Source organism: Bombina bombina, chromosome 5 (genome assembly GCF_027579735.1).
Source record: "Bombina bombina isolate aBomBom1 chromosome 5, aBomBom1.pri, whole genome shotgun sequence".
NCBI classification, from domain to species: domain Eukaryota; kingdom Metazoa; phylum Chordata; class Amphibia; order Anura; family Bombinatoridae; genus Bombina; species Bombina bombina.
This window is the reverse complement of record NC_069503.1, coordinates 197401656-197426655: the sequence shown is the minus strand read 5'-3', so window position 1 is coordinate 197426655 and position 25000 is coordinate 197401656. Positions and strand designations below refer to the sequence as shown.

The window sequence follows — 25000 nt, the reverse complement described above, 5'->3', positions numbered from 1 at the left end:
AATTACTATATGTGTATTTAAGTTGGTGCTAAAAAGAATAAATCTGTAACAGTGGGTTGATGTAGTTGCCCTTTATTTTTCAGTGTGTTCAAGCTACAGTTTACAATATGAGATTGAACCTAGAAGTGGACAAGTGTTGTGTTTACAGATTTAGTAGTGAATTATTTCAAGTTATCAATACTTGAGTTTAAGAAGTCTTTCTAAAACAGAAACGTTGTCAGAGTGATAATATGAGATCATGCTTACAGATTTTGTGTTTTATTACAGGGATTATACTATCTCATTGGTATCAATGGATCATATCTCTAATATACTCGTGTTTTAATTCAAATTTTATTTTTTCGTCTTCAGTGTCATTCTCATGTGATTCAAACTAACTTAATTTAGGGGGAAATTGTTGCTATTTAACTAATGTGGTGCCCCAAATAGTAACTCTTAAAGGGACATTAAACCCACAATGTTTCTTTCATGATTCAGGTAGACAATACAATTTTAAACAACATCACCATTTACTTCTATTATCTAGTTTGCTTCATTCTTTAGATATCCTTTGTTGAAGAAATAGCAATGCACGTGGGTGAGCCAATCACACGAGGCATCTATGTGCAGCCACCAATCAGACGATACGGAGCCTATCTAGATATGCTTTTCAGCAAAGGATATCAAAAGAATGAAGCAACTTAGATAATAGAAGTAAATTAGAAAGTTATTTTAAATGACATGCTTTTTCTCAATCATGAAAGAAAAGCATTCAGTTTCATGTCCCTTTAAGGAAGCCCTATCAACTCTAAAGGTCTGTCAGACTTCTCAAAGGGACACTAAAATTAAATTGAAATGGATTGAATAGATCGTCAAGTTTTAAACAACTTCCCAATTTACTTCTATTAACAATTGTGATTAGTTTTCTTGGTATTCTTTCTTAAAAAGTAATCCAAGGGGAGCTCAGGAGCGTGCATGTGTCTTGAGTCACCTGGCAGAAGTGTTTGCAACATTGTTTATAATAATGTTATATTTAGACTGCTAAAGGCACCTGCACTCTGCTGAGCTCCTATCAGCCTCCCTAGATTTACTTTTGGAAATGTGTTTAAAAATTGCACACTCTACCGGAAAAATTAAACTTTACTTTTGACATTACTGTCACTTTAAAAGTCTGGTGAGATTTTCAAAGTTGCCTTTCAGTACTGTGGTCCCTTAAACAATATTGGAAAGCAAATTTTGCTTTGAGAGCTGTTTGTATCACTAAGGCAGAGCTTTCCAAACTTTTCATGTTGGTGACACACTTTTTAGACCTACATCATTTCGTGACACAGTAATTCAGTTGTACTAGCAAACAGGAGGTTAAACTAACTTGTTTTAAGAGATACAGACACATACATAAATGATATAACGAAATGTACAAGTAACAGTAAGTATGTGCAAGAATTAAAAAACAGTTTAATAACACCAATAGCTACTTACTATTTTAACGGGATGAATGAGGTTGATGGGATGAACACAGTTTCGGAATATTTGGTGGAATATTAGATAAAGACACTCGCATTGCATCATCAATCACTTTTAAGCTTCCACTTCCTATCGATATATCAAGAACAAGAGCAGCAATGCACTACTGGGAGCTAGCTGCATAAAAAAACACTTTGACTTCTGCTCAGCATTTAAGCTGCCGCCCTTAGAGCTCTACGAGTCTGACTGACTACTGCCCACGCTGCAAACACACAGCTGTACCACTCACTGACTACACATGCAGTCACAAGCCGATTGAGCAGACTACACAGGAGCAATGTGCCGCCAATGGGAATAGTTTCAGTTCCCACTGAGCTGCGCCAATAGGTTAAGATGATCTGTGACCCACTAGGTATCAATCACGTGTCAACCATGTGATATGCATAGCCGGTAGGCGGAAAGTCGGAAACCAAAAAAAAAAAAAATTGTACTGAAGCAGGGACACACCTACACACTGCCGCCGAAACACTAATGTGTCACGGCACACAGTTTGGAAAGCACTGCACTAAGGGGTCAATTTTCTAAAGCTCTCTGGGCTTGTGAGTTTCTATAAGAAATCTGGCCAATATTATGAAGCTCCTGTCCTAATTCTATAAAGGCAGTTTTTACCTTGAGAGCAGTGTGTCTCACAAAGGGATGTTCCCTGCTTTTAATTACGTGAAGGTGAAGCATTACAATAGACCCTAAAAATGTATAAAAAATGAATAAATTAAATATTAAAAATAAAAATACACAGACAAAAAAATTAGGGTTACATTATATTAAAAATCATAACAAAATTGTTGTGCAAAAATCTTATTTTATATAAAAAAAATGTTTTCAATATTTTGCATAAAGAAATAATGTAATGTGCCCAGTAGAACGTGTAATATAACTACACAGAATATGTAAAAAATGCTGTGAAATTCATTTTTTTTTTTAAATAGTTTTTATTGAGGTAAGACAACATACATAAACAAATTCTTGGAAAAACAGCATGGCAACATGCCTGTATGACATACAGTAAAGATTATACATCCAATAAAACAGACATGTCCTCAAGACGAAATATCCTATTCCGGACTCAACCTGAGAATATACTGTCTAGCCATGAATATTACCTCTTTTTCCAAAATTGCATTTTCTATCGGACATAAAACATATAGTATAACCAATAACCAGTCTGAAGCCTAGATTTCGGTAGCAGATTCTTAGTATATGCGGGCTTAAGCTTGTCCATAATACATTCATCATAGCTCATGACTAAATAAAATGACACATGTAGGGTATGTATATAGAATTCTAGTTAGATCAAGTCACCTGAATTGAGCTTACTCCCCCAACCGCATTTGAATTTAGGTTCTGTGTTACCAATAGGTAAATGAAATAAAGTAGACTAGAATACCTCCTCCAAGTGAGTCAATATTGTATTTAGGAAGGGCTCAGAGGACCCCCAACTGCAATATAACAGCATTAAACATAGTAATAAGAGATAGCAGCCTATGAGTGTGATAATCCACATTTGCGTAGCTTGGTATGTAATATGCACCAGAAATAGGCATAATATGGCCACTCTTGGGCCCAAACTTGTATAGAGTACTAATAATAGTAATTAGGAACTCGGAACACCCCGGGTCTATGACTATTAACTTAGAGCATACCCCACTTAAGGTGAGGGATATAATACAAGCTGATGTGCTTAATCTCTTAGAGTACTTTCTAGATTACTAAAGTATCATACACTTCTGCCAGATCTCAAACTGTATATTCTTTGGCTTGTGCTTCTATAAAACTTGTCTACAGCTCCTATGTAAAATAAGGTTACTATGGAATTATTGTGACCAGTAAGTCTAGATACATTGCTAAATCTATACACTAGAGGAGTCTGTGTGGTAGCCTATTAAGGGGTATAATGCTAGAAATGCACTACAACATACATCATACAGTCTAGAAATAGAACCGCAATAGTTTATGTATGCACAGTTATTAAACACTTCCTGTGAGAGGACATCCAGCAGTACTTATATGTAAATACATATCCTTCTATGTAGTATAATATTAAAAACATCAAACATTCTTCACTGATCTGTCAGACAAACTGAAGGAAAATAACTCTACGAAGAACATCAGATCAGTAAGTTGTCATTAAACCCCATAAGCGGGACACAGTGACCCAGTGTAAGCAGTTCTTGTTTAAGTCCAGACCAGATACCTAGAGTTGCCCCGCTGTCCCTCTATGCTGGCAGAAACTATGTCCGGTCACCCAATGCCGGTCCGGGAGGCACGATGTACACACATGTCTTGGCCCTGTGCGAGCAGCCAGAAAACAGCTCCCACTAGTAATGTGAAAACAACGGGTGGTGAGCGAATCCAGCCCCCTCTTTCTCTCGGCACCAAAAGCCCCATATCTAGTAAATAGTGAAGTCCCGGTGCCAGCAGCTCAAGCGTAGTATGCAGCCTTTCCTCCGTCGTCCGCTCTGCTCGCACCTCACCTCTGTCCCACCTCAGAGAGCTGGCCACTTCTCCCCGGCTAGGGACCGATGTAGGTAAGGAGCTCACACGGGGGCCCGGCTGCACGCAGGCAGGCATATCCTTTGCAGTATGTCGGTTTGTGTCCTTTATCCAAATGCCGCATGACTAAGGGTGTTCCTTGTTCGCCTCTCTCCCGCTCCCAGATACCTCCATCTTAGTATGAAAGTCAGCCATGTGGGATAAGAGGCGGTCGCATCTTGCATGCATTGTACGGTCGAAATCAGCCATCCAGCCCTGGATAGCCTCAAGTAGATCTTCCATTATCAAACTTATAGATAGTAGAACAGGAGATTTAAGAAATATCTCCGCATACCCGGTTCCCCGGGGGGGGGGGGGGGTGCTGAGAAATTCCCTCCGTGGAGGCCGCCAAGAATAAACTGCAGCAGTCCGGTCTGAGAGACCCTAAGTTACACAATAAAGATATTGCCTTAACCAGCAAACTATCCTCTTTCATATAATCCGAATTTCTATGCTGGATGGCATCAAACTATATTAATTACATGACGGAATGTAGTTTAATCTGCCAGAGCTCTCAGTTTTGCGGCCATCTTCAGCCCAAGCCCGGACACGCCCCCGGTAAATACAGTGAAATTCATTTTTATAATATAAACTTCAAAGTATATTATTTTCCTTATTGTAAAATGAGTTTCCCACCCACTGCTAGTGGGCTGAACAGGGGCATTCCATGGGTGTAGCTGAAATTTCTCTTCCAGGTCTGGTGTATTCTGTCAATATTTCCCCCTGCAGGTCTCGCTATTTTTTCTCACACACTATACTTTGTACAGCTTATTGAAATCATATATATATATATATATATATATATATATAATTTGGAATATATCTCATGGTTCCAGTATATTTGTTATTCATTGTACCAAATCATGTAATCCTATTAGCCTCCAAGCCTCCCCCAGTGATTTTTTTTTATCATTTAATTGAGAAAAGCAACACAAGTAATATCATGCAAATTATTTTAGCTGCCACATTATCATTTGAAACAGATTAAGGACCTTTGACACCTTTGAATCAAGAAGACAAATATATAACATATTTGGGTTACTATGAATTTTGTCCAACACTTGAGAAATAAAAGTCGAGATATGACTACTGTCCTGTACTTTATCCTATAGGCAGTGCAGGAGGTTCCAGTTGGTGCACAACTTATAGGAATGCAAGGTACCAAAAAAAAACTTTTCTTCTGTCTATGACAAAGCATCCCATGTCCTTTGTTGGTCTCCCTTCCTGCCTACTGCAGCTGTGTGAGCTTTCAAGCGATCACTCAGGCAAACACAGGCTACAACCAAGCTTGCCCATAGCAAAGTGACAATTTGAAATAATTCAACTGCTTCATTAATTCACCTCCTTAAAAAGCAAGACGCCCATACTTTGGCCACTAATATTCATTGAAAGAAAAAAAAGAAGAAGAAAGGAGTAAAATACTGTTTTTGTTTTCAAGCTCTGATATTGTTTCCAAACTGTATGTTAATATGTTTGCTCACATCATAGTTTTTTGTACCGTATAAACGTGTTTATCAACAAGTGAAGTTAATTTCCATCCATTTAAATGTAGTAATATTTGACCTATTTAGGGGAATATAACATTTAAGGAGGCACAAATATAAATTATGTTGTATCTATAACTTAATTACTCGCCTACCATAGCTCCCCATTTACAGAATATGTGTTATTTGTCAGACTAAGGTAACAATGAACTATATTAGTTATACAGGAGCAGGTACTAATTAATGTGTGGGCCCTTCCCTCACTGTGTTCTTTACTATTTGAGAAATGAGTAGTGAGTCTCCCTGTATTCAAAACTTCACAAAGGGCTTTCCAGATTTGTGTGTTGCTTAAATGATTGGCAAATAAAGAAGCACATTCCAGAGAGTGAGTTGGTTCATTCCCTCCCTTCCCAAATCATGACGAAAACGCAGCATAATAGCTTGATGCAGTAAATTGGCAAGGGCTTGCATGCCTCTTAGGTCAGTTTAATTTTACAAACGTGAGATCAACACTTAATAGAAAGAAAGAAATGAGCTGAGCCAAGCAAATCTTTCCTTCAAAAACGCAAGTGGTTTGGCAACTGGTTAGCTTATAATTGTTTTACTGGGATTTTCAGCTTGCTTATGTTTCATGATGTGCTCTTTTATATATATATATATATATATATATATATATATATATATATATATATATATACACACACACATTATACCATATATATATGTTTGTGTGTATATATATATATAGATTGGTGGATACATAGACAATACTGGAACATATTTAAATGCTCTTTATATTCAAATGTCCACAGATTGACTCATATACTCCTCAGGTCTGACAGACAAACACTCAGGATGTGTCCTATCTGCTACTTCAAAATGAATTGTGTAAACTCAGCTTCATCTTAGTTATCAAAAATATCAATCTGGTAAAATGTTTATGCTTTTTTTATTAACTTAGTACAGAACTATATAAAGAAATATTTACAGTAATGTGTGTGTGAGAGATCTATATAGAGAATGTTTTCGAATATTAGTACTTGGCATGAAAATCTTCTATTGGACTGGCAAAGCGGTTGAAGTTAAAAAGAGATTTTGAAAAAGGGGTCGGTATTTCCCCCTCCTCATTGTTCTACTACATTCTATTACTAACCTTCTATCGCGCACAGTGGCATCAAATGCAAAAAAAGAATGAAAGAGAATAAAAAAGAAACCCCAAGCAGCTTTACAAATGAGTGACAAAGCATATGTCCATTCATATTCCCACTCTAGGTAGGGTCTATTAACAGCAAGGGCCTCATCAGCCAATTGCTGTCAGCAACATGTGGAGGCATCGCCATAGCAACCAGTGGATGGGCCATGTGCTGCAGACAGGGGGGCTTACATATAAGGACTAGGCTTAGCTCTGACTGCACTTTTCTGTCACCAGCTATGATCAGAGGTGGCATAAGCAGCAGGGTTGCAACCTGCCATCACCTGGCCTATGGATCTGTCCAGGAAAGGGCGCTGTCCGAGGTGCTGAAGTTACCTTGCCGGTACAGAGCGCAGTGCAACTTGTTACCTGTTATTGGAAGTTGCCTTCCCTCAGTGCGGTGCGAACCCAGTCATGAGCTTTCCTCGGAGTTTCACTTTCCAATGAGGACCATCCCTTTGGTAACCCACAGGGCAAGCGACATATTATCCGAACTTTCCTAGCATCTCATGTGTGAGTTTGTTTAGTTTCTTATTTCCCTCCCTGACTGAAGTCAGGCTCTTCCAAAATGTAACGGAAGAAGGACATAGACTAACATTGCAATTTTATTACGTCCAAACATCTTCAAGGACAAATCTTAAAAGAACCTGACATTCTGAAATTGCACTATGAAACCAGGTAAAACACATTATATATTTTGTATAATTATTATTATTAATTTGTTATTATTATTTAGAGCAATCAATCGTTGGCTTTGAAAAATTTGGAAAATCCACAATTATATCAACAACACATCACTTGATATTTAATTTCTGAGTTAGAATACTTCGGGTCCAATTGAAAAGTATGTCTATGTATTCTTTTATTACCAATATCATCTATATTATAATACAGGTATGTGATTCCTAGTTGTTGATAGGCTCAATGTTTTATATTATATGTAGTTCAGCTTATATAGTTAATTAGTAGGTTAATTATGAGTTGGTTACCATCTTGATTTGGGGGAACATTTTTTTATTTTATTTTTATTGCCAAGTTTACATTAAATTTGATTTTTGATGTATAACTCTTAATACATCGTTTGTACTCACAGACTCTCTTATTTACTGATTACATATTAGGTTTTAGCAAAATGAATTCAAGCTTTTCCACTACTATCAGAACATTATAGAATTACATTAGTGATAGTAAAACCTCTTAAGGTTTATATAGTTGCATTGTGTGGAGGTAGCCATAATCAGATTTTTGTATTAAATTGCATTACTAACACAAATTAAACTGAATGACAATGTGATCTTAAAATGTAATTTTCGTGCAATGCTATTTATTATTTTAAAAAAAATGCAAAGTGGGCCTTTCCTAGGATTGATATTGTATCCAGATAAACTGTAATTAGCTAACGCACTTTTTAATATTTAATGCAGAAATATGTAGTCGGAAATAGGTTTTTTCATGTTTTTAAAAAATAATAAAAATAAAAGTGTGATGGGTTGCGTTTTTGTTGATTCCAGAAATGTAAAAAATATTATACTCTTTACAAAAAAACAAGAAAAAAAGTATGTGTAAAATACTATCTGACATTTATAGAAAATAACTATAGATAGGTATGTATCAATATTATTTCAACTTCCTGTTCTACATTAGTGAAAGTACTTTGTAAAAACTCCTTTTCATTTACATTTTATCACGTGGTCTGGTGTCATATAATATACATTTATGAAAATTAATCTTGATGTCAGAATTGCTGAGCATTTTCTGATTTTTTTTTATTTTATTTTTTTCCTATAGAGATATATATTAAAATAGTAAGCACATCATACCTATAAAATGACCATTGTAATAAGCCTAGGTTGTAAAATTAATTAAAAACAAACAAACATGCAAAAGCCCATTTGAAATCACAAGCTCTTGAGCTGGCAGAATTCCTGATGTATTTAGTTAGGATTCGGCTTTGTAATCCTTCTGAAACCCTTAAAAAGCATACTTTGAGCCCTCGTTGTGGTGCTGGGGTCAAGGAATTATCAGTGCACCCCTTCCAAGTAGAGCAGATTTGTGCCCCTAGTAATGACCTTTCACAAAGATTTGAATAAAATGCCATTCGGGAAATCCCATCTGCCTTTTGTGTTGGAAGATGTTCCTTATCCTTATCCCACCAACACAAAGAAAAAAATGTGAACCAGCTTTCCCACCAGCCCAGTCCAGTGAGATAGAGATTAAGTAACTCCCTTTTTATGAAATTCTGGTCTCACAAAGGAGGCTTCAGGTAGCAGAAAACTGTGCATCTTATTAAACGAGAACTGTCGTCATTTTATATTTTCTTTTTGGAATCAGTGGGGTTTAAATCTTGATTTACTGTTGATATGTATAGAAGAACAAAGACATAAGAATCTACAAAAAAAATGTGCTGTAGAATTTCCTTAAAGAGACAATGAACCCATTTTTTTTCTTTTGTGATTCATATAGAGCCTGCATATTTAAGCAACTTTCTAATTTACTCCTATTATCATTTTTTCTTCGTTCTCTTGCTATCTTTATATGAAAAAGAAGGCATCTAAGCTTTTGTTTGTTTGTTTAGAACTCTAAACAGCACTTTTTTTATTGGTGGATTAATTTATCCACCAATCAGCAAGAACAACCCAGGTTGTTCACCAAAAATGGGCCGGCATCTAAACTTACATTCTTGCATTTCAAATGAAGATACCAAGAGAATGAAGAAAAAATGATAATAGGAGTAAATTGAAAAGTTGCTTAAAATGTCATGCTCTATCTGAATCACGAAAAAAAAAATGGGTTCAGTCAGGCAAACTTCAGTCCAGAATGGAGTATTTCTTGGTGTCTATTGATTTCAAAAGTTAGTGTAAAGAACCTATGATGTGGAGATCTTTACACATCGTTATAATAATCACTTATAATAGTGTAAAATAAATAAAATAAAGTTAATTTATGCAATAAATATTATCATTTACATAACACCTATAAAAGTCTATGTAATCAATTTATATATGCATAATTGTAATAAATCCACATTATACACATATATGACTAGGTATAATAAATGTATTTAATATACAAAATGAGCTTGTTGCTTTACGGGATCTTCTGCACCTAGAAGCAATAACTCAGGACACAATCACCTTGTTTTCTTGCATATGATGAATTGGTTCCCAACTGTGCTAAGCCTTAGTACACAATTAGATCCAATACAGCAAAAATATGTTGTTTATCTTACTATTGTTTTATATTGCTCAGATTGGGTCATGGATGATATCTGCTGACAGCACAAAAGGTGCTTCACACGTTTCTTTACTATAAAAAAAATGCAATTTTGAGTTAGACAATTTAAACAAACACTCACACATGCTAAGCTGCCACCTTACAACTTTCTGCTTCAGTTGACCAGAAGAGCATTTCTGCTACAATTTACAGGATTATAATTTGAATGCTGTTTTTATGATCTGTTGAGGTGTCCAGCAGTTTAGAATACCATATATAAAACCCATTAGAGCTATGTAATTGCTGAATTAACTCTTTAATATCAGTATTTATTAGGTGTAGTGTTGTTTGAACAAGGTATCTCATTTAAGTGGGATGTGTGCATCTACACCCCCCTCTGTTTCCTATCTTTGGTTATAATTTTGTGATGTTTCACAGACTAGGAATATATGATGGCCGTTTGTATCATCTTGTTCTTATGTTCGTTCAGATGCCTGAGCTATCATTTAGTTTGTATCTTCAAATATAGTTCTTTTCTGTCGATTACTCCCCAGTCAATGCTTCCTGGCTTTTTTTGGCAGCGTCTTTCTGTGATGCTATATTCTTTTGGGGCCCTAGGTTGCTTTTAGACTCACTGTTTGCATTTAAATAATCTTCAGGACAGTACCATTTGATTGTTGTTTTTACTTGCTCAAGGGTTGTTTAGGTGAACGATATAGGGGACTAGATACAATTAAATTGCTATCAGTATTGTATCAATCAATTCATTTTTAAGACAGACAGATGGCTTACTGTAACATTCTTAAATGTAACATTTAGACTTAAACACCCCCAAAATATTTTATTCTCTAGATATGCGGTTTCCACCAACTGTGTGACTTGGTACTAGAAAGTTATTCAATGTTTAAAAAAGAACTGTAAATGCCATGTTCATAATTATTTAAACATTATTTATTCAATGCATTTAGACAGGATGCATCTAAGTGACCCTGGCCCCCTCTTATTAATAGTCTATGCTACAATATTATTATTATTATTATTTAAAAAAAAAAACTGGACTTTTGTGTTCTTGGTGATGAAATCACGTTTAAAAAATCAGTGTAAACTCTTTGAAATATTGCTGGATAAATGCTCTGAACTCAATCTTTCTCAAAAACAGTATTTGTTTTAAAAAACAAAAACGAATTTCTTACTTAACTTTGTATCACATATCTATATTTGTCATATATATCCTTCTATCGATCTATCTGTCTATCTGTCTGTGTCTGTCTGTCTATCTGGCTAGCTAGCCATATCATATATCTAATCTATATTTTTATCTATCGATCTATCTATCTATATATCTGTCTGTCTGTCTGTCTGTATGCCAGTCTATCTGTGTCTGTCTATCTATCTGGCTAGCTAGCCATATTATATATCTAATCTTTCTATATTTGTATCTATCTATCTATCTATCTATCTATCATCAATTTAGCTATATGACTGCATACAATGAATTCATTTATTGTACACAAATACATTTTATCATAAAACAGAAAATGTATTAGACAGGAGGGGCAATTATAAAATATACAACTTTTTCAGGGTCATGAGCTTAACATTTTAAAATTAAGTATATGATCTAGTAGTAAAAATATAATGTTATAAAAAAAATCGAATGGGACAGTGAAACTGAATGCAGTATGTATCTTAAAATATTGCTGTTTTGCATATGAATTTCTTTAAAGCAATGAATACATTGTGTTGCTCTGATTTCGAAATTACATATGTTTTTAGATTTATCTAAATTGCTTGCTTATCTTTCAATTGAATCACTTATGCGGCTATTTAGTAACAGAGGTTGTTTACTGACAGCAGCACATCAACGTCTTTCTTGAGTTAATATCTGAAAATACTTTTTTTTTTTTTTTTTTTTTTTTTAAATACTTAAAATAATTATTTATATGGTTTTGTATCTAATGTCACTGATTAACTTGTTGCTCATCTCTCTCTCTCTCTCTCTCTCTCTCTCTCTCTCTCATCTGTCTATCATGTATCTATCTAATCTATCTATTTCTCTCTGTCTATTTCTCTCTATCTATCTATTTCTCTCTATCTATTTCTCTCTATATATTTCTCTCTCTATATATATCTATTTCTCTCTATCTATCTATCTATCTATCTATCTATCTATCTATCTATCTATCTATCTATATCTCTCTCTCTATCTATATATCTCTATATATTATCTATCTATATCATATATCTATCTATCACCTATCTATCTCATATATCTATCTATCTATCTATCTCATATATCATCTATCTATCTATCTATCTATCTATCTATCTATCTATCTACAGTATCTATATCTATCTATCTCTATATATCTATATCTATATATCATCTATCTCATATATCTATCTATCTATCTATCTATATATCTATCTATCTACAGTATCTATATCTATCTCTCTCTCTCTATATATCTCTATCTATATATCATCTATCTATCTATCTATCTCATATATCTATCTATATCTATCTATATCTATCTATATCTATCTATATCTATCTATATCTATCTATCTATCTATCATCTATCTATCTATCAGTAACAACAAAGCTTAAAAAAAAGGTATGGCAGAAACGTTGGTCTAATCTAATGTGTAGTGTTTCCTATTTGAATAGTCGCTCTCCGTGGTACTTAAAGTGTATGTGAGTGTGAGTGTGTGTGAGAGAGAGAATTCCATACAAATATTTCGATATAGAGTTAGAAAAAATCAGTTGCTAAACAAAATAATGCAGCCAAATTACATTCAGGTTAACCCTTGCTTTCCTGCTGACAGTTCCTATTTGAGAGAGGCGATCATGTGGACGTGATATTCAGTGCTACTTCAGAGCATCTAATTAGTGTCACAGCCCGGGCCCAGGCCTTCATTAAACAGGCTTTTTGACACAAAGGCACTATCATTTCTCCAAAAATGGAAGAAAAACCTTGTCTATTTAAATGTAGATTGTGACCTTTGATCCGTCAGTTTTGTTCCATCTTAGCTGTGCTGAGGAAAAGCATAATAGCTGAACTCTGCCCCCCTTACTTAGGTCATAAGCTTGCTGGAGTTAATCTGTAGAAAGTTTTAACTCTTTACAAGTCAGAAAACACTGAGCTCCTCCTGAGTCTCTTTATGATCTGCATCTGTGTGAATCTGACCTAAGACTGCTGAACTCCTACTCAACTGATGATAAATGATGCTATTGCAGCTATTAATTAAAATGTTTTGAAACTTTAGAAAGTCCATTAACCGTACATCTATTAGTTTAACCACTGTATTTGCCGGAAGGGATTACATATTTATTTATTTTATTTTTTTTAATGAAGGGAAAACTATTTTTAAGCCTTTTACAAGATGACTAGAATTGCAGAAAACAGCGTATTGTAATGTGTGATGAGGAGAATGGCTTGAATTACACAAAATTGCATACTGCTATTATTTGGCTCTATTATAGAGGTCTAATGTATTTTCCTTCTAATAAACATACTAAGAAAGAGAGAGAGAATGTGTGTGTTTATGTGTACATAACATACATACATATAGCAAAAAAAGGTTTCTTCCAAAGAGCAACAACCATTGCCAGCTAAATATTTTGTAGAATTCTATATATTAATCGTCTATAATCGTTGCAGTCAGACAGCTGTATATCAGAATATTATAGTTCTACTCAAGGCTCAATCAGAAAAGACCTGTAGCTAACTGATAACTGGATCTTATTGGTATTGTATAACACATGATGATTTGGGTTATGGTGCATTTATTAAGTACACATTTGTAGAATGGCATTAATTAACAGTATATTTTATATTGTTTAGTAACAACTATTCTAAGAATTCTAAAATGTTAAACACTAGATGAAGTTTTTAGTGCACTAGCAGATTAATCTCATGACAAACTATCTCATCATGTAACCATGTACATCAACTCCAGCTTTAATCTTGATTACTTTATCTGCGGTGTATTCAGCATTATTTTTATTTGTGAAATAATATTAACTTCTTCATTACCAGACGAAGTTACAGTGCACTTTCCCAACAAGAGAGCAACCGCTTACAGATATTGTACTGAATATAGCTTAGATGAAAACTAACTGTAAGCTTGGGAAGAACAGACATTTAAATACCCATAAACATTGCGTATTTACTAAATTCGCTACTGGAAGATAAACCAGGTTACTTTTGTGTTGAGCAAAATAAATAAGTGTCTGATTTTCTCATAGTTTTTAACAGTAGATTTATTACAGTGTATTTAGTTTTTATAACTCATCTGGTTAAAATCTGATACTTTAACTCTTTATATTTAAAAACGTGTCTTTATCTTCTGTGGAACTATTATATCTCCAGACCACTACAGACCCTTGAATGCAAACTTGAATAGAGCCTTCAGATGGTTCTATAACAGCCCAATGGCCCTAATTATTATTAGAGGGACCCTTAGTGTAGGGCTCTAGTGTATCTGTGGGAAGTTGTAATGAATAGAAAGATAACTTTTACACGTTCAGCCCCCCCCCCAAATATTTTATAAAGTGCAATTTTTAATTGTATTATTCGTGTATTGTAGATTTACCTATATGACACCTGCCTATACTGTTACATTAATGGCATAGAGATTATGTAATAAGACAGTACTCTAAATATTTCGTATTTTATTTACTTAAATAAATAAATTATGTATACGTATTCTTATTTCAGGCAAACAAGCAATCCGATTATTTATAAAATGTTTAAAAGCATAAACAAGGCAGCATTTAAAAGATCAAGTAACATCCATTAATGGGAAACTAAATAACAAGTGTGGTATCCATATTATAACAATTATTTTGCTGTTATAGTGCAGTTAAAATGGATTATACTTGATAGGATGACTTTTAACTAAAACTATACTCCTTTCCAATTAATCAAAAATGAATATTAATTTGGTGGTCTAATTTATTCTAACTCATTTATATATATATATATATATATATATATAAATATATATATATATATATATATATACACACACACACATATATATATATATATATATATATATATATACACACACACACACACAAGTAAGCGTTACACAGCCGTTTTTGTCAATGTAGTATAACACAATGGGCTGAATAATAATTGTCTCTCTCAAAACTCGATTATTATTAATCAAAATGATACTATACATCTGTATTGGCCTTTTATGTAATTCAGAAAGACGGGTACCTATGTCAAATAACACACATTTGCATATGATTTGTATCTTCTTTGTGATATAAGTGGAAGTGTTTCAAAATATTTCTGGGATAGAATAGATAAAGCACTGAATATTGTATCTTCTGTAGATACCATCCTTCTTTTTTCCATATATTAATTCTGAGATTTTGATTTGCTTATTTGGCTAAAAAAGGGACACATCTTCGAATACAATGTTGCAACTGGTTAAGGGGATACAGTTCAGTAATTCTTCTTTAAGGTTCCCAAAGTAAATGGAATAAGGCATTCAACTCAACTAAACATCAGTTGCAGTGTACTGCAAATGAAGAGAAGTCTAGAGACACACCCCTTGGATATTCTACAGAGTTAATGTGTTATCTTCTTTGTGGCCAGTTAGAGACTGACTTATATGAGCTCCAGCACTGGCCTAAACAAGCCGTGTGTAGCAGGTAGCTGTGTCAGGTAAACTGCAGTATGCACTCTAGCATTTATGGGTGTGTGTGTGTGTGGGGGGAGGGGGTTGACAATACATATTTTAGAGGCATTGTACAGTAAAAACTGCGAAATAAATTATATATGTATTTAGTTTCTCGTATTCCCCTTTTCGTGCATTTAGCAGGCTCGTTATTTCATCCAAATCAATATTTTAGAATATACTACACTAAAATTGTTGTTGGAGGGAAGGAGTTCCACATTTCTTTATATTTAAAGGGACACTAATCCCAATTTTTTTTTCTTTCTTGATTCAGATAGAGCATGCAACTTTAAACAACTTTCTAATTTACTCCTATTATCAATTTTTCTTTGTTCTCTTGCTATCTTTATTTAAAAAGCAGGGATGTGATGCATAGGAGCCGGCCCATTTTTGGTTGAGAACCTGGGTTATGCTTGCTTATTGGTGGGTAAATGTAAGTCTCCAATAATAAGCATGCGCTATCCATGGTGCTGAACCTAAAAATGGACTGGCTGCTAAGCTTTACATTCCTTCTTTTAAAATAAAGATAGCAAGAGAAGGAAGACCAATTGATAATAGGAGTAAATTATAAATTTGCTTAAAATGTCATGCTCTATCTGAATCATGAAAGAAAAAAATTGGGTTAATTTTCCCTTTAATGTTGAAAGCTATTAGTCCAGCACGAGTAATAATTCTTATGCACAGATCTTGATATATTTAATTTGGGTTTAAATACACATTGAAAAACAAACAACAAATAGAGGGCAGCCTAAACTTCACAACTGCACCAGTGGTTTTCAGGTGTCTAAACTAAAGATGCCAGATTTGGGGTCACTTGTATTAATTTAGCGAGGTTTTTGAAGACTGTCAAATGGATATGGTTGAGATCCAGTTGACCCAACATCACACTGTAACCTCAGGCTACACCGGGCACCAGCAATTCCCTGGCATATAACAAATGTTTAATCACACCAGCTTCTGTTTCCAGATATAAGAGGCATAAAGCACAAAGCTCGTTTTTTTTAGAACTTCTAAGGAAATAGCTTATTAAATTATATTATTTGCCCACAGTGTAGGATAGTAATTATAGTATCAGACCATCATCTGTGTGCTGTGTAGTGTGAGTGCATAGAATGTTTTTTTTCTATTTATTAGCACATCAGTTTATTAAGTTAACTCTTTCTCGTTTTGAGTGTGCACTTTAAATGGAAGCACATGATTTGTACGTCTTGCATCTACTGCTCTGACAAATTACAGAACCTGTGATTAGATGTAAGAAAATAGATGTGTTGTCGTTTTATGAAAAGCTATAGGGCAAGGGCACTAAAAATATGGACAAAGACCTGTCCTGGCAAGCACATCTGTACGGGGTAGTTCTGAACATCTTAACCAGGAGGCAGCTGGTGACTTATATGGGGAGCTGGGCGCTTTATTAGGGTGTCTGTGTGTCATTTTGAAGAGTGGCTCTGTGCAGATTGTGCACATTCATGAGCTGTTTTGGAGAGGCAGACAGGAGAGCATCTTGCTGATGGGAGAGGGCGGATGATCACCTGTCACTAACAGCACCAAAGGGGTGGGTGGGGGTTTGCACTGGAGATTTGTCCTCCTCTGAATATCACAATGAGAGCCGGGCCATCTCCTAAGCAGCAGAAACAGGATTTGCAGCCGCACATACATTTCAAATTCTATTCTACTCAGCTTAGAGCTTTTCCCCCCCTCCTCCTCCTCCACCACCCCTCCTCCTTCCTTCTCTTTTTCTATCCACCTCCTGGTGCTTCCAAACCTAACAGACCTCCTCCTTCTCTGAAATCAGGCAAGGAAAGCTTGGAAGTCTTATTGAACCTGCATTTCCATTAACTCTACCCATGCAAAAGCTAATCCACTGCACAGAAGGCAAGGAGGCTAATTAATGACAAGCTTTTACAGTGAAGACTGGTGATAATTGCTTCGGTGGCCTTTATGATGCCAAGATAAAAATGGACCGGGTCTAATATAAGAACCAGTGTGTACACTGCAAGACAGGAGGAAATTAAGAGCTGGCTTAGCTGAATACGGAGCAGAAAATTACTAATAGACAAAAGATAATGAACAGGCCAGTCAGGCATTCATGGAGAAAAATCCATTTTGTTAGCACACCAAATGAGCTTGTGCAAAGGAGTTGGCTAATTGTCCTGATCTTGTTGCAGGCAGGGCTCAGGGAGGGTGTACTCCTCAATTCATTTCTCTGCTAATTGTGAGCGGTGAAAAGTGCCCATAGGGTCCTGCAACAATCTGCCTTCCCAAGCTTTTCACTTTTTGTCCTGTTGGGTTTTTAATTGTTGCTAATACATCTGTATAATGAAGCAAACGAGAGAGAATTACCGAGCAAGTTAAGCGCGCGGATGCCAGCGCAGATCGCCCCCAAGGATTATCGCTCCTTCTTCTTCCTGGGCTAAGAACCGCTCCCCATAAGGTAGAAACGTTTGCGCTTGGTCATTAGTTCTCTTTTTTACAGGCAGATCCATCATATAAGGCATTTTATGTCAATGGAATTATTCGCATTCTTGCTGTAGGTTTCTAACACAAATGCATCTGGGTGTGAGGGGAATTGTCCTATACTGAATGAAACATTTAATATGAAATCTTGTTTTATGTAGCATGGTGGATTTTATATGGTGCCAACTCCGCCTTTGCTTTCAGACTGATCTGCAATTACAATATTTTGCAGTTTACTCTGGTAGTTAAGGGTTAAAATAAAATTGTAAACTGAGGTGTTTAAAGTTGACATATTTTAAGATGATACTTTTTTTTCTTTTTAACTTAAATGTATCTGTTTTCCCCACAGAAGAGCAAACTGAAGTTTTTGCCTCATCATCTGGAGGAAGAAGACACCACCAAATTTATTGTGCTGACTCTGATCTCCATTGTTTGTATAATCGGGGTCCTTACTGGTTCTGGGGTCATCTACTGCCTGAGACACAGGTCCCACCACAAGCTAAAGGAGAAGCTCTCAGCTCTGGGACATGACACCAGCACAGAAGCTACCTCTGCCTATCAGGTAAATAGCTATGTGATTATATCATTTATTCTTCTTATTTGTTATTGCTGCTTTCAATGAGTACAATCTAAACATCTGACTAAGGTACAAGGTTCTATCTGTTGTTATAGCGAGGCAACTCCTATATAAGCTGCAGTATGTTTCATTTCACTATTCATTTATTAAGGACTTTTTGTTATGAAGGATCACATTTTAATCGACTTAATATTCTGACTCAACAAGCGCTTTCACTTAGCATAAAACAGAACTCATCTATCTACCCAGTTGTTAATGTTTAATATTTTTGGTTGTTGCTGTATATATATATATTATATTTTACATGTATATAAAAAATATATTCATTAACATATATTATTGTAAGCACATGCCAAGAAGTATAAAACTATATATATATATATATATATATATATATATATATATATATATATATATATATATATATATATATATATATATATATATATATATATATACATATATATATATCTATATATATATATATATATATATATATATAGTTTCATATTTCTTGGCATGTGCTTACAATAATATATGTTAATGAATATATTTTTTTACACAATAAAAATAAACAAATAACTGTTTCTTAAGGGAAATAATTATAAAATCATATTTTTTATTCCCTTAACAAACAGTTATTTATTTATTTTTTTGCTGCAGTTTTTAATTAGTTTTACTGTTATTTCTCAAAGCACAATCTTGTGCAAATGTAAGTGACTCATTTCACATATTGAAATACTTCATCTTTAAATTAAAATGCTACAATGCTGCTGTCATACTAAATAAATTCAGTTTTTGGCATGGCCTTTAAAGATAATTGTACTAAATGCTTTTCTATTAAGCAAACTATAAGTATTATTATTGATATTGTTATTATTACAAAAATAAATAATAATCTACGGACAGGAACACATCTATATGCATGTATGTGTGTGCTTTTGTGTGTATATGTGTGATCAAGCCACACACAAAAAATATGCATGCCCCTATTTAATATGCACATTGTGACAATTAGTAAAGAACATTTCTTCAGCATGACAGCACTAATTAATAATAGATGTAATTAAAATCATGCCCTTACAGCAGGGAAATTGTTTTGAGTTGCTGGTGCTGACCTTTTTTTGCCATTTCTCCTGAGGGCACATTGGTTAAAATGATATTGATTTTATAATGAGACTTGGTTTGTTTAATTATCTGTAATTCAGACATTGTTTGGTGTATGCTGTTTTCCTTGAATGTTATAATACTAACCAATGATAAATACAAAGCAAAGTCTATTATTATTATTTTATATGTGACCCTTCTGACAATACTAAATAAAACATATGTATATTGCTAATAAACGACAAAACAAACTATGCTCAAAATAAGTTAACTATTTATTAATGCATTCACACACACACACACACACACACACACATATATATATATATATATATATATATATATATATATATATATATATATATATATATATATATATATATATATATATATATATATATATATTAATGCATATATATACCTGATACGTTATTTGATTTCTAGAATTTAACAAAAGTATTTGCCATGGAATAAATATATATATAGGCACACTTTATGTAAACATGTTTTTAACACATTTTTTTTCTAAACACTTCAATCAGTTTTTTATGTGAATACAACATACGTGTATTATCCATATGTACTGACATAACATTCTTTCTTTAATAAAAAAATATGTGTGTATATATATATATATATATATATTACTTTGACTGTATATATACACTCAACATAAAATATTATAATTTATTTTTTACACAGGGCACACATATTTATATCCACTTTTCAGCATATTTAATTAAAAAGAGGGAGTCTATTAACACACGCAGTGTACATATAAAGGATTTTGTAAGGTCATTATCATTTGTATTGTGCAGACCAGTTTTACAATGTTTGCCTAGGCTGCTTAATTTCTTGCACACTTTTGTTTGTTTTATGTAAGGGAGGCAATAAACACATTGTGACTTGTAAACAACAGCTCAACTGCACATTGTGGTTGCCAGTTCCCCATTACAAGGTGATTAGAAGTGTAATGGTGGTGCGCTCCAGTGATCAGCTCTGCTTAGCCATACTTCAGGGAAGCAGGTTTGTTGGGCTGGAAGCCATATCTACTTGTCTCTACCACACTCCAACTCCACACTTAGCTGCCAGGTCTCTTAACTAAAACTGGATTAAAAGTAGAAAATCATAAATCTGGGGATTAGTACTTCCCAGTAAGCATGAAGTAAGTAGCGTCCCATCTTGTTTTGCTCAGCAGCACCATATCAGCATGGGAATGATCACATTTTCACCCCTCTTGCCTTTTCACCTCGCCTTCTATAATTCAGCTGTACTGGGTGCAACATTAGCCAAGAAACTTCTCTTCAACATTATATCATTGAAATTATAGTTCATGGCTGTTTTTCTTTCTATTTGTTTAAAATAAAGAAATAAAAAAAAAAAAAAAAAGAAAGAACATTTTAAATAAAAAAAAAACTGGTATTTGCTTGTTGCTCAATTTTTAATTTATTAATATTAATAATATCTGTTCATCTTATAGTTCAGTTCATTTTTCTTATTTATTTTATATATATATATATATATATATATATATATACACACACACAGTATATATATATAAAAAAGCGAACTCATTGTACAAACTTGTGCTGTGAATTCACTTAGTATTAAAGGCATAAATTAAAGGTTATTTATTTTCTTATTATTGAATTATCCTTGTGGGACACAGATATGAAGTCCTTGTTCAAAACAGATACAGTATAAAGGACATTTTTTTTTATGCATTTAAGAAAAGAAAATCACAAACATACTTTTTTTTTACCCATGTCTAATACAATCAAATTATTTGTTTAAATCTGATCATTTTTTTGTATGCTCTGCATTTATTCAATATTTTGGGGATTAGTGCATTGTTTATAAAAAAATCTAAGTTCTATGTATTTAAAGGGACATAAACTAAATCAAATCTATCATGCATAGGAAAGAACTACAATTCAAATGTTAAAATATTTTTGAATGAAAAGTAGTTTTTCAGTTGGTATTAAACCTGGCAGGAAGTGAACATTTGTGCACACATGATACTCAAGGATCAGTTGCTCATAGGCTAATAAACTCAATTGGTAAACAGGGTCATACCTCCTCATATATATAAAGAATGTAGATTTAGGAAACACAGGAATATCCAAACAATGTTGTGAATTGAATATATTACATTTTAGATTCATCATGTACTTTTAAGTGATAACTACTGGCTTAGACAGCACATAACATGATTTTTTTCCATTTTGCTGCATGTGTATTCCTTGGTGCCATACATCATCCCAGATAAACTGAATACAACAGTCTGTGTGTGTATATATATATATATATATATATATATATATATATATATATATATATATATATATATATATATATATATATATATATATATACAATGAGTAATGACTTCTCCAGCTTCAATGTGAAAAGACACAACAGCTCACAGGCCTGTCTGCCACAAACCCCTAATAGATGTTTCCTTTCAGAACACCCATTAATGTTTAGTGGATGTATATATTAATTATATTATTTGTGTATTTTTTTTTTACTTCCCATCTGAAAAAGATTATTTGTAAAGCAGAGTTTACTGTTTGCTTTACACTAATTTGCATTGGATAAAACATTTTATTGAAAAACATCTTCTACAGAAAAGTTTATTTTCTGTAGAGTTTTCTCATTATTCTATATCCCCATGAAAAATGTCAAGAGATGAAAAACAGCACAACAGAATTTCTTTTATGTGTAAAAAAAAAAAAAAAGCTGGTTCCAGTATTTTTTTTTCTCTTCGTTCTTTTTTTTCCTATCTTTTGTTCAATGTCTTTGAAGTTCTTTTCTAGCAGGCAAGCTGTCATATTTTTGTCACGTTTTGCTTACCAGTCAACTCAAAGAAAAGAGAAAATAATTCAATTTAGCATAATAAAAATAAAAGGTCCAATTGAACTTAATTTGTAGAGTTGAAACACAGATGCTTTACAATGACACACGCATGCGCACCCGTGCACACACAATCCTCACGTGGCTGCCACCCTCATCTGCCAGGATAACTAAAATACACAATTACAGTATCAAAGTAGTATTAATCAAGTTCAATCCCCTAAAATATATTTAATTAAGGAAAATAAAACAACATATCATACATTCATTTTTTTAACTGCCTTTACTTAAAAAAAATTGCAATGTATCCAGAGTGACTGGGATGCTTCTATTAGGTATGGTGAAATTAAACTGACCATGCTACATTCTAGACAGTAATTACTTCAGAGCACAAGCTACCTAACTGTCCTCAGCAAAGGAGACATGAACATGGATTTCTAGTGGTGTGCACTTGAACTGCACTTGATTTTCAAAATTGTGCAAGCTTTATATTGTGCTAAAAAAGGAAATGATTAAACTTTTATTATCTTTTTTTTACATCTTTTTTTTAAAAAAATACAATGTTTACATTTAGAGTATATGCTTTACATATATATTTAAAAAAAGCCTTGACATCCCACACAGAAAAAATTACATAAATAAATAATCTGTATGTAATGCTTCTGGAAAATTTCTTTCTCGAAAACTGGGTGATAGTTTGAAATAAATATTGTTAAAGTCAGTTGTTTATTTGTGTATCAGATATTATTTACTGTATTGCAAAAGATCAGCATGCAAAATAGTCATCATTTGGTTTGTAAAATTGTTTTAAATGCCCTGGACACACCCGATGAAAAGCCTATTGGATGTTGGCTATCTTGGTGTGGCCTATTAAGTAAAGACATAAACAAGCTTCTGCAGATATCAGCCAATCACTGTGCAGAATATATGATTGTTAGTGCTCTGCATTCCATGGAATAAAATAAATAATACAACTGCACTGCAAAATGTTTATTACTATGCATAATTTAAATATTTTACAGTGGATGACATTTTGAATTTAATTCCTCTTTAAACAGGAATCTTCCATTAAAGGGACACTGTACCCAAAACATTTCTTTCGTTATGCAGAGTGAGCATGAAATTTTAAGCAACTTTCTAATTTACTCCTATTATCAAATTTTCTTCTTTTTCTTGGTATCTTTATTTGAAATGCAAGAATGTAAGTTTAGATGCTGGCCCATTTTTGGTGAACAACCTGGGTTGTCCTTGCTGATTGGTGGATAAATTCATCCACCAATAAAAAAAAGTGCTGTCCAGAGTACTGAAACCAAAAAAAGCTTAGATGCCTTCTTTTTCAAATAATGATAGCAAGAAAACAAAGAAAAATTGATAATAGGAGTAAATTAGAAAGTTGCTTAAAATTGCATGCTCTTTCTGAATTACAAAAGAAAATTTTTAAGTACAGTGTCCCTTTAACACTGTAAAAACAGGAACTGATTTTTACACTGCAGTAGATTTATTTCTGAGAAATTACTTTCTGTGTGTGCGTGTGCTTTGGATAGTAGAAAATGATATAAAATTAGAAAATATTACACTGCCCCACCCCACTATCACATTGGTGTTTCAGCTGCTGCAAAGCCATGCTGAATGTTTAGCATTAGCCATTATGTTCACTTACAAACCATTAGCGTCATACTTATGGATGACTAATTTCACTGTACTGAAGGTGTCACAGAGCTGAAGTCTGCCAGTGACTGTAATATAATGATAATTCCTCATGCATTGCAAAGCAGTACATCACACATTCAGAAAATGTTTTCAAATAAATGTGTTGATAAAATTGGAAGTGTTCTATGAACCTGGGAATAGAAACCGTCTGTTGGCAGAGAACATGCATTAGTAAGATGATGTAATTGAAGGGATTCTCTGCAATTTTGTTAGCTGAGGATGCATAAACATATATGTTCCATACAAACTCTACCTACTTGCAGCTCAACTACTTATTGCACAACTGTACTAAACTCCTATTTTAATGGCACATTAATACCATGCTCATATACTGTATGCATAGAGCATTTCAAGCATGTGTAATTTGTAGGGACATTTTACATTGTATTGCATTCCAGGGACATATCCCTTAAACAAGCCGCTTGAGTATTTTCTATTTTATCTGTTTTGCTATGGATAGTTAGGGGCAGGTATAAAGGAGGTAATGCAGTGATCATGCTTTTAATGTGAAGCAAGTTGTAGGGTTAGGGTTGTGGATACTGCAAGTATGTGCTCCACTCACTTTCTGGGGGCAGTGGACCCTGCATACATACACAATTCAGAGTTAAATTACATCAGACAAAAATAAATTATAAAATTACAGCAATACACAAAAATTAAACAATTTCAAAGATT

At 33.7% G+C, this 25000-nt stretch overlaps 1 protein-coding gene across 1 annotated transcript in view; it reads left to right on the top strand.

Moving 5' to 3' along the window:
- Nucleotides 1-25000, top strand: part of PTPRN2 (protein tyrosine phosphatase receptor type N2) — a 1723588-nt gene that overhangs the window by 1523362 nt on the left and 175226 nt on the right. Inside the window, exon 13 of the mRNA XM_053715671.1 lies at nt 18425-18637. Coding sequence (XP_053571646.1) covers nt 18425-18637 — 213 coding nt within the window. The remainder of the gene's footprint in view (nt 1-18424; nt 18638-25000) is intronic.